Genomic DNA, 14379 nt, shown 5'->3' with positions numbered 1-14379 from the left:
GAAAAACGATTAAGTCATCATCTGAAGCGCCCTGGCCCGCGGGGGGCTCAAACATGTACTTAACCCCATTCACCAATTACACTCTGATCCTCCTCCCCTTTCCGCACCTCCCGCACAGGAAGAAAGGAGAAGAAAAAGAGCAAAGAAAGAAGGAAAGGAGGAAGAGAGACAGAGATAAGCACTGTGGCTATCTGATCTGTGCCACTCGGCTGGATTCAATAGGGCGAGGTAAACCTATTAAGAAGCTCTACGGGTCTCCCAGCTCTTTTTTCCGGCTGGCCTCATCAGTGAAAACACACTGTCTAAACATCCATACAACTAGATAAGGACACCAGGGGCTCAGGATTTTGCCTAACCATAAAATGTTGCACTCAAAGTTGTAATTTAATTCCTAAAAACACATACACACAGAACATTTTTGCTTTGCTGCTCAGACTCCTTGAAACTGCTTGAGCTCAAAATTTTGAAAAGCTTGTACCCCTAAACCATCGCCCACATCCACACACACAAAAATACACACACACACACACTCACAGGCCTTCACTCCTCCCTCCTTTCTGCTCTTTCTGTGGTGCTTGAAGAATAGGAGGACAAAACGCTACTAAACGCTGAGCGGACTGCTCGCTGGGGAGGCAGAGCGGTTTTGACATGGAGATTAGACTCTGGCCATTGTTCGACAACACAGACACACAAACACACAGACACACACACTTTGTAATCTGGGATGGCAGTCAAACACACGCAAGCGCACCAAAATGGGAGGAACCAAACGGGCAGAAAAGTTGGGGAACCAGAGGTGGTGAAACAGCCGCACCAAGGTGGAACAGGGCTAAAGGAGTGGGCCGTGCCTTTCTGGAATGATCAGCGGATGACATAATGGCGGAGTGGAAAAGAATAAGTCCGCTCGACATTGTTTGGCAGGGGTTTAGGAGGGTGTGTGCAGAGAGGAGGGGTAGCATGGCGGCTGTCCTAAAGTGCAGGGTGAGCATAAATGGGGTGGAGGGGAGGGTTGCAAGAGAGGAGGATGGGTGCAGGTCAGTGCTGTCGGACAATGGCGTTTCACTGGGGGTGGCGGTGCGGGGGGTAGAGGGTAGGAACGTGAGCAGTCAGCAAGCTGGGGTCGTGACATCAGAGTGTCAAACAAACAAACTACTGACACTTACAAATACCTGGGCTGCACGGGGCTATTCTTAAACACACATAATGCAGCAGGCTGGCGAAGTGTGACGGTGCACAAACGCGTTGTTTCACTTAAGTTGTCAGTGTAGCGTAAAGCATTTCTCGCATTCTATTGGGGGCAAATTAGTGAATTGGTGTTTGTTTGGCGAATCCACGAGACCGTGCGTGTGCGTGCGCGCATCTGAGCACATGCACAATTGAGGACTACATACTGAGATTGAAGTCAGTGAAAGAGTTGCCATCGCTCATGCAGGAGACCTTAGGTGTCACTACAGCTGAGTGACGGACACATTTGTCACTTCGGACAAAGATTACTTTATTATACCGACAGCTTGGGAGAAGATGTATTAGGGCTCGACTGCAGTAGCACAGGGCATACAAAAAAAAAGATACAATATTTACTAGAGTGCAGGTAAATACACTAAATTATATTATAGCCGCATTAACTGCACTCAATACACTCAGGGATTTAATTTTGGCAAGTCCCCCTACAGCTTCCAGCAGTCTTGGTTCATTAAGTTGCTGGTGGGGGGACCGACACCCCCTGATAGCAGCTAAGGACGAGTGTGTTCAGTGTAAAAGGAGGGAATCGGTTCAAAGGAGCACATCACTGCAGCTCCTTAATCAGAGCTGGCAGGGGTCAGCCAGCACAGACATGAGATGCAGTGAGGAAAACGTCTGTGTGTGCATGTGCGAGTCACACACACACACACACACAGCATATAAGCATATATAAAGGTGTGTGTGTGTACGTGCACTCACTTGGCTGAGAGGCAGATGAGAGAGAGACAGTGAAAGCGTGTTTCTCACACTCACACTCGAGAGCCTGTGAAAGGTCAGCGCTTAGTGTTAAGAGCACAAGATAGAAAGCGCCGCACACACGCTCACACGCATGTTGTGCTCATGCACAAACGCATACTTAAGACCACAAAAGGAAAACACTGCAGTATCTTTAATCTGAACCATATTAGTAGCCTGCCAAAAGTATTCCAGTGCTTTGACTGTCACTCACAAACTTCACACGCACATCATTCATATTTATGTAGACTGTTTTAGATTAGATTTTGTTTTTTGTGGTGTGGGGTTTATTCAGATGTTATTCAGATGCTGAAAGGCATGCAGATGAAAGGCCAAACTGTCTCTCTCGCCAACATTTTCTCTGATATGGTGGTCAACAATGGAGCAGAAAGCACACAGATGACCTCAGAGCGCTAAGCTACCATCCAGAACAACCGGAGAGGAGAGCAGAAAGACAGAGAAGCCTGTGCGGGCCTCCCTCGCTCTCTTTCTCGTTCTCCCGCTCTCTCTCTCGTAAGCCCCTTCACAGTCATCAGGGCTTTCCAACGTTTCCTGTTTTCGCAGGAGTGAATTGTGGGAGATAATCTCTGGCTGCCTATTGGCTGACTGCACACAAAAAGCGGCCCTGGAAAGCAGGCTTTTGTTACTGCGGTGACTCAAAATCCAGCCGCTGGCTTTTCTTTCTCCCCGGCCCCGCCGAGGCGCACATACCATGCCACACCATCAGCGAAAAAAAGAAAGGAGAAGGAATGACATATAGAAAAGAGAAAAACCGTCCTGGCCTCTGCTGCCGCCACAGCACATGACTGGCCCAAATGCTGAGGCTTGTTGCTAAAAGCCACAGAGAGATGGACCAGAAAAATAAAAAGTGCAGGTGAGGGAGGTTGTGGCTGCTTGAAAATGAAAGCGAAATGTAGAAAAAGCAGCAAAATCAAAGCTACCTATAATTCATATACTGTAAAGCCAAAGTACAATAACTTTAGCTGACTTTATTAATTGACTGAATACGTTTATCTAATATTTCATTATTCGCCAATCATTATAACAATATCCGTAACAATAACAGAGATGTCTTCGAGCTAGTGAGAGGATATTCTGTCATATCAACAATGGAATCATGACAAAACATTTAAAAAAACACCTCAAAGTAAAGAAAGAAAGTCATAAAAGAAGCTTAATGAAGGGGAACAACAGTCATGGCGTCCTCCACTTGTTAGGGCAACCCACTTCCCACGTTCACAGGGTTCTTGACAGTCCAGACTTGATTAGTCAGGACCCGATTAGCCTTCACGACTTTTTGTCTGAAGACAACCACTCGCTAAGAGGCTGCGTGGGGTGAATCTAATTAGATGGTCTCATTCCCATACATGTCTTCTAACTTACAGCTCGAGTCTATTGTCCTCCTCTGGAAACAAAAACAGACCAGTGTGTGACTCATAATCCCCTTAATTATCTTGACCTTGTTTAAGTATCTGATGAGGCCATTCATGAGGAGAGGCCACCTCCATGGGAATGATTAGTCACTGGAGCAAAATGGTTAAAAGCCTTCAATATTAAGTGTTTGCGCTGTTTAAAAAAAAAAAAAAAAATAGAACAGGAAAATTGAAATCAGTCTGAAGCTGTAATGTTTTGTTTTTTTTTTTTGTTTTTTTTAAATGATGTGAGAATTTCCAAACATCCAAAGAAATCACGAGTGAAAGTCAAGTGAACCGCGAGTCACGGTTGGTGGTGACAGCACACAAGAGCAGAGGGGAGAAAAAAAGGGAACCGTTATCTTCTGATTTGAATGAGAAAACCTGGGTCTGTCACAGTGTTTACTCCTCTGTGTAGTCCAAAAAGAAGCATACATACATAAAAAAAAAAAAAACGATAACACAAAACGACCATGTTATCTACAACGGCCATTGTGTTACTGGTCCTTTTTTTTCTTGTGCAGTATTGTTCTTCCTTTTCCAAATTTTTCGTTAAACTCCCAAGTGGCGCTTGCACTTATCCCTTCCGTCTTCCCCGACTGAACTTGTTTGCTTCGCCTCTCCCTCCATTAAACCGTCCTCCTTACACCTGCTCAGATAACCACTCCTCTGTCTCTAGGCTCCATCCTCCTCTCTGCCCTCTCCACCCTTCCATTACTCATCCCGGTCTTTATCTTTAGAATACTTATAGGCTCTACAGCTCCCTCACGTAAACCCATTCCACTTCCTCTTCTTTCGTCTTTTGCATAAAGCCAATGCCTTAGTAAAGGAAACAACATCGTTTTAAGGGAAGACAAGTGTACATTGTTCGTGGCAACCGAAGCTGGCATATCACAATTAACAAATCAAACTTCCCCTTTTAAAGCAGGTGTGTTGGAAGTAGAGAAGAAACTGGAGCAAAAGACAAAGTCGGAGAAGGTGTCTGCCTGTCTTTCATTTGTTACACACGAGACAGCAAACAGAGAGATCGTCAAAGCAACATTAAAAGCAAATTATTGAAGGGTGTCTGGCAAAAATGGAAAGGTTTGTAAGGTCAAAGAAAGTCTGTAGATCATGAGCATGTTTTGGACTCACCTTGACATCAGAGAAATACATCTTGAGCATGTTAGAGCTTGGGTAGCGGGTATAGAAAAACATGAGCTTGGCCTTCTTCAGATGATTTGGGGAGAGACCTTCTTGGATCTGAAAACAGCTGGTATTAAGGAAAACGACAGTAGTTTGAGGGGGGAGAACATCAAAAATAAACTTCTACATCAAGCAAACACAGACATTGCCACAAACTAGAACTTGGTAATAAATGGCAGTAATTTTGGCAAGAAATAATCATTTGGATGGTGGGTAACCAAATTTCCTTTTAGGCATGAGTGCGGGGTTACTGCAGAGGGGGGTTGAGGAGGCTGAAGACAGTGCACCAAAGCAGAACCATTTGCTTGCAATTAGCATCGTGTGTATCAGGTGTGAGAGCGTCACGGTAAATAAAAAGCTGGCCAGCACTACAGCTCTTGCTTTTACATAAGGAGGCTCATTTCACAGTCAAAGCGAGCAAACGCCTTTGCCTACACCCTGTGCTAACCTCCGCCCCCCCCTAAAAAAAGGAAGAAGAAAAAAGGAGACATTTGCATATCACAGACAAAGACAGCAGTTAACGCCAGTGACGGGCAAGAAGGCCTAATGGCTTGGCGACAGCACATGCCAAGCCTGAATATGACTGTCTGATGTTGGCTTCATATCAGTGACAAAACAAGGTCTAGGAGATAGTCCTGAACACCGGCACAAAAACCCAGCTCGTGCTCACAGAGACTATATTCAAATACACGTCAGATTCCCTCGTCTTCCTAATGGATCGCCTGGATTGAGCAGCAGCGAGCGGATGGAGATGGGTTGGTGGGGGCACCTTGAGGGATAGCATGGTTCCAGCCTTCAATTACATCCCCCTCCTCCACCCCCTTGCTCCACCCCTGCCCCCCAGCTCCTCTTATGCTGCCAAACCCTTGGAGGAGCAAAAGAAGGAGGAGGAGAAGGAGAAGAGGGGCTCTGAGGCTTTGGACTCAGCCAGTGATGGGGAGAATGAAACACATCTGCGCCACCGAACGGCCCAAGCCATTTCCATGGTGAATTAACGGCCGTATAATGCAACTGATAATATCAATCTGGAGGATAAGACATTGAAAAGGGAACAGGGGATGGGGGGCGGGGGAACGTGTTAAAACCCCGGGCTGTTTCAACAAGGGTTTTCATCAGCGAAGCAGGGATTTATATCACACAGGAGATACAGCTCTAAGTTTTCCCGAAGACTGTTTACACTTGAGCGGACAGGATACATTGCTCGACATAATTTATGATGAACCGGGGTGACTGCGGCCGTTAAAATCAGTCAAGTGTCCAGATGTAGCTGTAACTATAGAGCGGGAAGAAGGCATCAGCTGCTCGATTGGATTGCCCTTGGCCTCGGGGTTACACGGCAAAGCCAGCAAATGCTGAACCACGCTGGGTTGGCTCCTTAAAGACCCTGTCTACTTTGTGTGATTCAGTAAGAGAGAGAGAGAGAGGGGAGAGTCAGTTGTATACGCAGCGAGGGTCTTGTGGGGGAAACCCTGGCAGGCTGGTGTTACTCTGACAGGCCTGGCCAAAAGAGCAGCACTTCACTTTCCACACCACACCATCTGCTCCGAGTGGAGGGGATACAATGGGATCTTCAGACAGAGCGAGCGAGAGGGAGAGGCAGAAGGAAAAGAGATCTCTGTTGCAATAAGGCAAGGTGGGATTTGTTTGAAGCCACGCTTTTACACTTAGATTAATTTGTTTTTGCTTTTTCAATTAGTATACGGGTCGCTTCATCCCCCCCCCCCCCCCCCTCTCTCTACGTCCTTATCGCCGAAATTAAAATTTGTTCTAAGACAAAGATGTTAAGGTCTCACCTCTCCGGTTATATCACCATACCACCTCCACTGAGCCACCAATTAAGAAGCTTCATATTTCCTAATGAGACATTTCTATTTCCAATTCACTCACAGCTTGCAAATGTAATTGTGATTGGACTTAGGGGTGGTGTGCAAGGCTATTATTTTGTCATGATGGTGCACTCACACCAGCTGGCCCACTGTTCGCCTGCCACATCTGACAAGACATCATCATTCTCACAACACTTCCCCAAAGCCCAAAGTCATGAGAGGAAAATAGCTGCTCTACTTCCTAATTCCAGGTGTAAGGACAAGAAAATTTGGAGTCGGACTGTGAACAAATGAGGAAATTGATAGCAGCCATCTGCTCCACAATACTGCCGAGACCTGGTGAACTTGAACACACCTCGCAAAATGTCTGACAAGCTGTCCCTGACTTCTGAGGCTTAGGGAAAAAAAAACACACTAATGGAAGCTGCTATAAAAACAGATGCAAATTCAAACAAACAAATTCATACATGTCACGCTAATTAAAATAAAGAATGCGCAAAACTATATCTCGTAAATGGCCAACTTTGCTTCGAAACCTGTGGATTGAGAAATAAAATATGAAAAAAATAAAAACAAGCACATGTCAAACACATGTGGACATGTTCTTTCGATTCTTTTCCATTTAAGAGTACATCTGTTAATGCCCTGAATTTATAAATGCTACAATGAAAGCCACAGCATCTGGCATACGTGGTTTGATTGTTCTCTACGTTCTCTCAGTCTCTGTATGTCTCTCTCTTTTCATCCCTCCATCGGGAGCCTGTAGAAGCAAAGGATTATGGATCTCTGGAAAGCGTTCACCCTTGGGTCAGAAGACAAGACAAGGCGAGGTAATGAAAGATAAACAGCTCGCTGCAAACACCTGTTAACGTCCGCTTCAAAGAAAAGACAGAAAGGAGGGAGGAGGGGGGTGTGGGGGGTTGCAGGGAGGGAAAACAAAAAAAGAAGTATTTGGCTGCCAAGCAACAGCCGAAGGGCCCCCCGGGCTGTTGACAGATCTTTATGAAATGAAAAAAAGAGAGAAGAAACGACAATGATTGTGGGCTTTTTACAACAGCGATGGATGATAAGAGGAACACAAGAGAAAACACAAGCAATCATAAATATACATCTTTCCCGAATCCTCGGGCAAACCTTTTGTGACACGCACACACAAAAAGACACGCACACACGCATCCATGCACACAGACACACAAAAGGCTCTGCACTCAGGTGTGCACAAACGAGGGAACCAAAGTGTTAAGTGTACATATTCACTCGCTAATAATATCGACAACAGGTACAAAGCGGTAGGATTAATTAGTTAAGCACATAATGAACGTTAATGATACGAAGACAAAAAAAGGTAGTGTGACGCCAATCAAACTTTTATGAGGGTTAAGGGGTGTTGAATACTTAGGGACTAAGGAGGTACACAGGAAACGGAGAAGGCACTGAATGTTTAAGCTATTAGTCCCGTGTCCCCAGGGGATTCAATTTGAGCCTCCCATAGGGGATAGCCTCTTTATCCACAGGGCATGATTGGGGCACACAGGGGTTAAACTATAAGGCAGGCTATATAACACTATTGTGTGCCAAGTTCCAGGAAGCTATTCCCCTCCTTGCTCTTCCAGGCCATTTTTATAAAGAGAATTGGGGTGGTTAATGTCGTGGGGGGCCTAATCTTTTGCGAGTAAGCGATATGTGACAAGAAGGCTTTTAAAGCACTTAGGTTTGAAGATGGAAGAAAAAGCTGTAGGGTGCTGTGAGAAGGAAGAGGTATGAGTGTAAAAATAAATACAACAATGCAGTACAATGGAGAGGAGAACAGCAGTGGGAGGAAAAGTGATTCATCAACAATTTCTCAGTTTCTTAGGCTAGTTTCAAACATACTCAAAAAGATTTGATTTTTAACTCTTTGTGGCTCAGATGCAGTGTTTCGAACCTGTATCTATGGGGAATTACCACCAGAAATCTGATTTTTTCCCCCCCCCTGGCTTACAGAGGCATGAGATAGTCTGATGCCTCTGTAAGTTGGGACCACACAATGTTAAAACATTTATTTATTTGGCCTTTCAAGCGTCAAACGCAGCTGAGACCGATAACACGCGCACACTCACACGCACACCACCCTGATTTGTTAAAGGATACATTGCTGCCTGAGTAGGGTGAGATGTCAGCCATGTCCTGGAGATCACTGCACTCAGACTTGATGAGGGACAGGGAGAGCCCCTCGGCTGTGCTGCCGGGGTGTGCTGGAGAACAAGAGCGATGGTGGTGCCCCAGGTGATGACCTGACGACATCTTGGTCCTCAAGCTGGTGCTTTCCCTGGACAGGTCCATGGAGTCTGGTGAATTACGGTCCTTGCCTGTATAACTACCTGGGGGTGCGCCAAGAGGACTCTGGAAAGGGTAGCCCATGAGAGGCAGTGGAAAGGGGTGTCTAAATGATGGGGGGCTGAAGCCCATGGAGGCAGAGAGTGAGGAGGGGTGAAGGGCGGGGTGGTGGTTTCCACCGTGGGCACCCACAGCTGAGGCCTGGTGGTGGTGCTCACTGGGTGTTTTCCTCACTACTAAGGGCAGTGCCTCAGTTTGGTCATTGGTTGCGCCGGGGATCCCGGGCATGCTGGTAAAGGAGTCGAGCGGATTGGGAATGATGACATCGCCAAAGCACTGCAGCCTCTGGTTGGCGGTGTGAAAGTTGGGGTTGTCTCCATTGACAGCAGAAGGAAATCTTTCAGGAGGTATGGAAAGTGTAGGAAAGGCTTGCTGAGGTGTAGGGCGTGGAGGCTTTGCAAACACCTTAACCACTGTGTCCACCACCTGGGTCATGGCAGAATTGAGTTCCTGCTTCAGCGTTTCTGCCAGCTGTTTGCCTTCAGCATGCATCGAGGAACCCGGACCTCCGTGTCCTTTGTTCCTGCTAAGCCCTTCTCTTCTTGGCTTCTCTCCGTCAGCCAGCAGGGCTTGCTCCTGAAGCAATGCCCTCGCCCTGTCTATGAAATGGCCCGGATCCAGGTCAGACATCTCATTGTCTGAGCGCAAGTCATCTCCACCCCGATCGTCACCTCCGTTATCAGACCTGGCTGGGCTGTCCTCTGACATGTTTCCTATGTCATTGTGGAGGTCGTTGTGTTCTGAGTCATCAGTTGAGTCGTATATCTGAAAGAACTTCTCCTGCAGCTGCCGTAGTTGCTTCTGCATGTCCTCCAGCTGCAGTTTGAGCTGCCGTCGCTCTTCCTGCTTCTGTTCCTTTCTCTGGCATACCAGCTGGGTGAAGCTCTGCTGTTGCTGCTGTGGCAAACGCTGTTTACGCTTGTTCTCTCGGCTACTGCTGCACACCTCGCCTCCCCGTGGGCTGCTGGGGGCCTGCTGTTGAGACTGAGGAGGTGGGCAGTCCAGCTCCATGTCCCGTTCTCCATCCATATCATGGTCACGCTCATGACGGGTAGCAGCAGGTACTACCACGCTGGGGGAATGGCTCATGCCACGGATAATGTTCTCTACGCGAGCTCTCTTGGCACGCAGGTGTTCATCATTGAGACGTTCTATGTCAAAGGTGGCCAGGCCAGGAGGACGGCCAAATGGTGACAAACACTCTTGTGGGGTGCTGTCCTGGGAGGAGTTACTGCAGGCATCCTCTTGGGGAGCATCAGAACTTGCATTAGAGAGCCCTGATCCAGGGAAGCCAGAGTCCCCTCTATCACCCCGGTCCCCTCTTTCTCCCCTCTCGGGCCCTCCTCCATTTTTGGCGATGTTATTCTTGAGAAGCTGAGAGATAATGGTGGTGCCAGGGAAGGGCATCATGGTGTCCTCGTATGAGTTGGCCCTCTTCAGTAGCTTTCGGAGTACATTGGACTTGGACTCACTGTCACTAGCTGACACAACGCCAGGCCCACCATGTGGCTGCACAACGGAGCACTCCATGGAGTCGGTGTCTGATCCGTGGTGAGAATGAGAGCTCAAAGAGTTCATGGCACTAAAAATGGCTGCTTTGGCGCGGGCAATGTTATCAGTGGTGGCTGTGGTGACTGCTGCTGTGGAGGAGGATGTGCTGCCCACGGTCCGCTTAACACCAATGTCCACACGTCTTCGCTTGGTCTGTCTGTTCAGGAGGGAGTCGCTGTCATGGTCCGGCATCACGGGCTGCTGCTATTGGGCCATATCCCACACACCCAGTCCTCTAGGATCAAAGCCTCTGAGTACCTGGAGGGGGAAAAAAATCACAGCTGCATGACTCACCAAAGTGAAAAATATTTTCAGAATCTAACTCCCTCACTTCGGCCTGTCCTTAAGCAAGAACCAAAGCTGTACCAAAAAAAAAAAAAAGAAAGAAAGAAAAAAGCTTAAACATTTTTTCATATACTGAAAAAGTCAGAATCCGTTAACCTCTAGAGAATTGGAGTAGCCGATTCGATGGGTCTAACCTAAAGATATTTTTCTCAAAGCAGCAGGGAGTACCTCGTCTTAGTTTCTGCAAGTGATGAACGTTAAACATTCATGATTACATTTAGGTAGTAAGGACACAGGGCTAAAGGGAGACGGGGTCAGAATTAGGCCTTGGCTCGACATTCCAGGGCAAAGTCCTACATTTTATCCTGTCCCATGTTACATGCTGCGCGACACTGAACCAATTCCCACGGAACACAAAGCTGCATAAAATTATGATAATTACTTAAGTACTTGTCCTCATTTCCATGATTGTGCAGTGAGAGCCAACGTAGGAGCTCACAAAATCAAATAAAAAGAAACAGGGTTAAGATCATCAAAAAACAAAAAAACATGCAGGAGGATGCCGTACACATTCTACATATCACTGCACACACTTTACTGAAGCCTAAAACGCTGTCGGTCAATTCAACAAGAAATTTCAAAATATTTAAAACCACGTTTAGTCTTTGCGCAATTGTAAAAGTCCTGCATTCACATTAATCAATATGGCCATCATATCGTACTCAATGGGAAAAGTGACACAAAAAAGAAACACAAAATAGGCCTATTGATTATGGTGCCAGCATGAGCTCACTTCTGTGTTTTTTGTTTGTCTTTTCATCTGGCAAGGGCAGTTAATTCTGCTCAAATGAATAGGTCACGCGGGTCAACTCTGGCAAGGAGCAACTTAAAGCGCTCTTACAAAAAACCCTAATGCCCTTCTGAAAGCAAAACGTTTTGTCAGTACAGGGCTGCATCAATAATGCTATGTAAGCAGCGGTGGCAGTGCCTCAGTCAGAGCCATATCAGATGCAGCCTATCTCAAATGTTATTGTCAGAAACAATTTAATATTTCTGTAAAAAAAATTACATATTTTGAGGTGAGTAATTTGTGAATTGTTTCAGTGTTTTCTTAGGATAAAAGTGTAGGTGGACATTTTTATTTTTATTTTTAAACAAGACAGTTTTTGTCAGGACTCGCAATGGCTCAGTCAGAAAATGATAAAATCTAATGAATTTAAGGTAACTTAATTTTTTATAGTGTGCAAACATAAAAAATATTGATTTGGCTCACATGGAAATGCAGCTGCAGTCATGTCACATGGCGGATTCAGATCTATGTTTATAATTTAACATTCAAAGGCATTCATTTCAAAGGCTCTCTTTGAAGTGCAAGTGAAAGCAAACAGCAGGAGAAATTTCTCTCTTTTGATTCAGGAATACTTTTTCCTCAGCTACAACTAAAAGAAATGTATCATCTTTACATTGTCAGTGCATGTGAAAAGACTTTTTAAAAGACTTCTGTCTTGCCACTAAGGCCCACACTTTCACACTGCATGCACACACACACACACACACACACACACACACACACACACACACACACACACACACACACACACACACACACACACACACACACACACACAACATCGCTGTTGGCTTTGTTGCAAACTGTGCAGTGTGGTGCACATGTTGCACATGGTATTTGATGTAATTCAGGGAGGAAAAATTACATTTTGTAGCAGATAAAACTGTGAAAGTACAGACTTACTGGATGCACACTGGGTTAAACTGTGACACCAGTATTCTAAAATAAAACATTTGATAAATGCCTTTGGCTCAGGTCGTGATAGCCATATCCAGGCATACAGACAAGACCTGATACATCCACACGAGTAAAAAAAAAAAAAGAAGAAAGAATGAAAGAAGAAAAAACGCACTTCACTGTCTCGGGAAACTTGCTTGAAATAGTCACCAGCACCTGTCTTTGCCGAACACGCACCTGTCCCCTATTGCCCATGCGCACTCTCACACTCTCCCGTTCTCTCTCTTAAAGAAAAAAAAAACTTGCAACAATTTTAAGCATCTGTCATACTCACATACAGAAATTCACTCAAACTTAAAGGATACACCTTAATTAAAAACTCATAAACAATACACGCATAAAAGGACCATTTAAACCTCTCACGGAAAAAAAGGAAAATGCAAAAAGTTTTTTTTAAAGGAGCAAAGTTCAAGTTTTAAACTCAATTAAAAATAATTCTTTAAGGTTTGAACTAAAAGTCCGGCAACATTTCTTCAAGTGAGACTGAAATCTGTTGGTTTGGATATCTGTTTAGTTGCCAGCGAACAGACTTTGATATCAAAAGAGTTGCGCACACAATCGAAACACTGCGCTTTATCACATCTGTCCTAGAGAGCTACCGCACAAGATAGAAACCCCATTTACCAACCGGGAGGGCTGAGTACCTCGGTAGTTTACTGTGCAAGACTCTTTGTTTGACTTATCAATTAAAAAAAAAAAAAAACCCGTAATGAGTCGAAATAAGACTTAGCCAATGGGACAAAGACAATATGAGGTCATAGCAAATTCACAGTTTACAATAAGCGCGGAGGAGAGCCAAACACATGAAGCCTAAAAAAACAAAAAACAAAACCCAAAACAAAACCAAAAAACCAACCAAAAACAGCCCTTGTTAGAAATCACGATTCCTTTCGCACAAAAACTCGCTTCCCAAACTTACTTTTTTAAAGTTGGGAAATCAACTTGATCTCTGTGCTTTGATGAGGAAGGCTGGGCTACCGCTCGCAAATCATCCTCGAGACAAACACGGGCTGCTCGCGCAACTCTCACCACAGATCAAGATGAGGGTACGAAACAGAGCAAATAATGTCGTATCGAAATGATTAGCAGTTGATTACCATAATAAATTTCCCCGTTAACGATGTTTGATTTGTTTATTTTTTCCGCCCACCGTGCGCAGGCGAGGCAGAACGAGAACAAGAGAGGGAGGTATCCGAGGACAAGGTTACTTACCCTTTTGATGAAGAGGGGGACAACCTGAACTCCTGCGGGGGGGAAAAATGAGAATACGCGCAGGGCACCGAGGATTGTTGTATGCTGGAATATAACAGTGTCTCAGAGAATGAAGAGCTGGAATAAAGTCGGCGACGCGAGCGAAAAGAACAAAATAGGGGAAAAATATAGAAGATGAAAAGAGCTCTTGCGCGTCGGTCTCTCCCTCTATCCTGTGCTGTGTGAAAGAGTGAGAGACATAGAGAGTATGCTAGAGAGAGAGAGGGAGAGAGAGCGCGAGACCGCGTGTATGTGTGTCTCCGAGGCGCACTGGATGCAGAGGACTGGATGCTGGAGCGCTCCTCCGCCACTAAGATCCACTTTAAGACACGGCTGAAGGAAACAGGAAGACGTGCGCGTCATGAGCGGCGTGATGTAACGGTCGCAACCTACCAATAAGAAGCGTCCGTCGGGTCCGGAGAACAACTCGCTGAACTTGACCAGAGAATGGGACTTGAGCATGCTACCAAAGAGAGAGAGAGAGGAGGAGAGAGAGAAAAAAAGGAAATAGCAGTCTTACTAATGTTTCTTCACAAATCACCGACGACGCGAGTAAGAATCGTTACACACTTTGACATGACACTTCTTAAGCAGCGGGGAAAATCACAACACACAGACACACACATACACATGGCTATGTTATTTATTTTCATGGTTATTCTTTAAAAAAAAAAAAAAAGAAAGTTTCTGTAATAAACGGTTTAAGTGC

General features: G+C 45.5%; 1 protein-coding gene across 2 annotated transcripts in view; it reads right to left on the bottom strand.

Moving 5' to 3' along the window:
* LOC308397017 (prospero homeobox protein 1-like) overlaps positions 1-14014 on the bottom strand; it is a 31246-nt gene extending 17232 nt beyond the window's left edge. Inside the window, exons 1-3 of one of the 2 annotated variants that reach the window (XM_080882740.1) lie at positions 13632-14014; positions 8531-10585; positions 4524-4631 (exon numbers count right to left, since the gene is read on the bottom strand). In XM_080882740.1, coding sequence (XP_080738866.1) covers positions 4524-4631; positions 8531-10519 — 2097 coding nt within the window. In that variant the 5' untranslated portion in view covers positions 10520-10585; positions 13632-14014. Of the gene's footprint in view, positions 1-4523; positions 4632-8530; positions 10586-13338; positions 13584-13631 lie in introns of those variants that run through there. The other variant, XM_080882741.1, reaches the window with a different exon arrangement.
* Between the last annotated feature and the right edge of the window lie 365 nt (positions 14015-14379).

Source organism: Rhamphochromis sp. 'chilingali' (assembly GCF_963969265.1).
Source record: "Rhamphochromis sp. 'chilingali' genome assembly, chromosome: 5".
NCBI classification, from domain to species: Eukaryota; Metazoa; Chordata; class Actinopteri; order Cichliformes; family Cichlidae; genus Rhamphochromis; species Rhamphochromis sp. 'chilingali'.
This window is presented reverse-complemented; position numbering and strand designations above follow the sequence as displayed.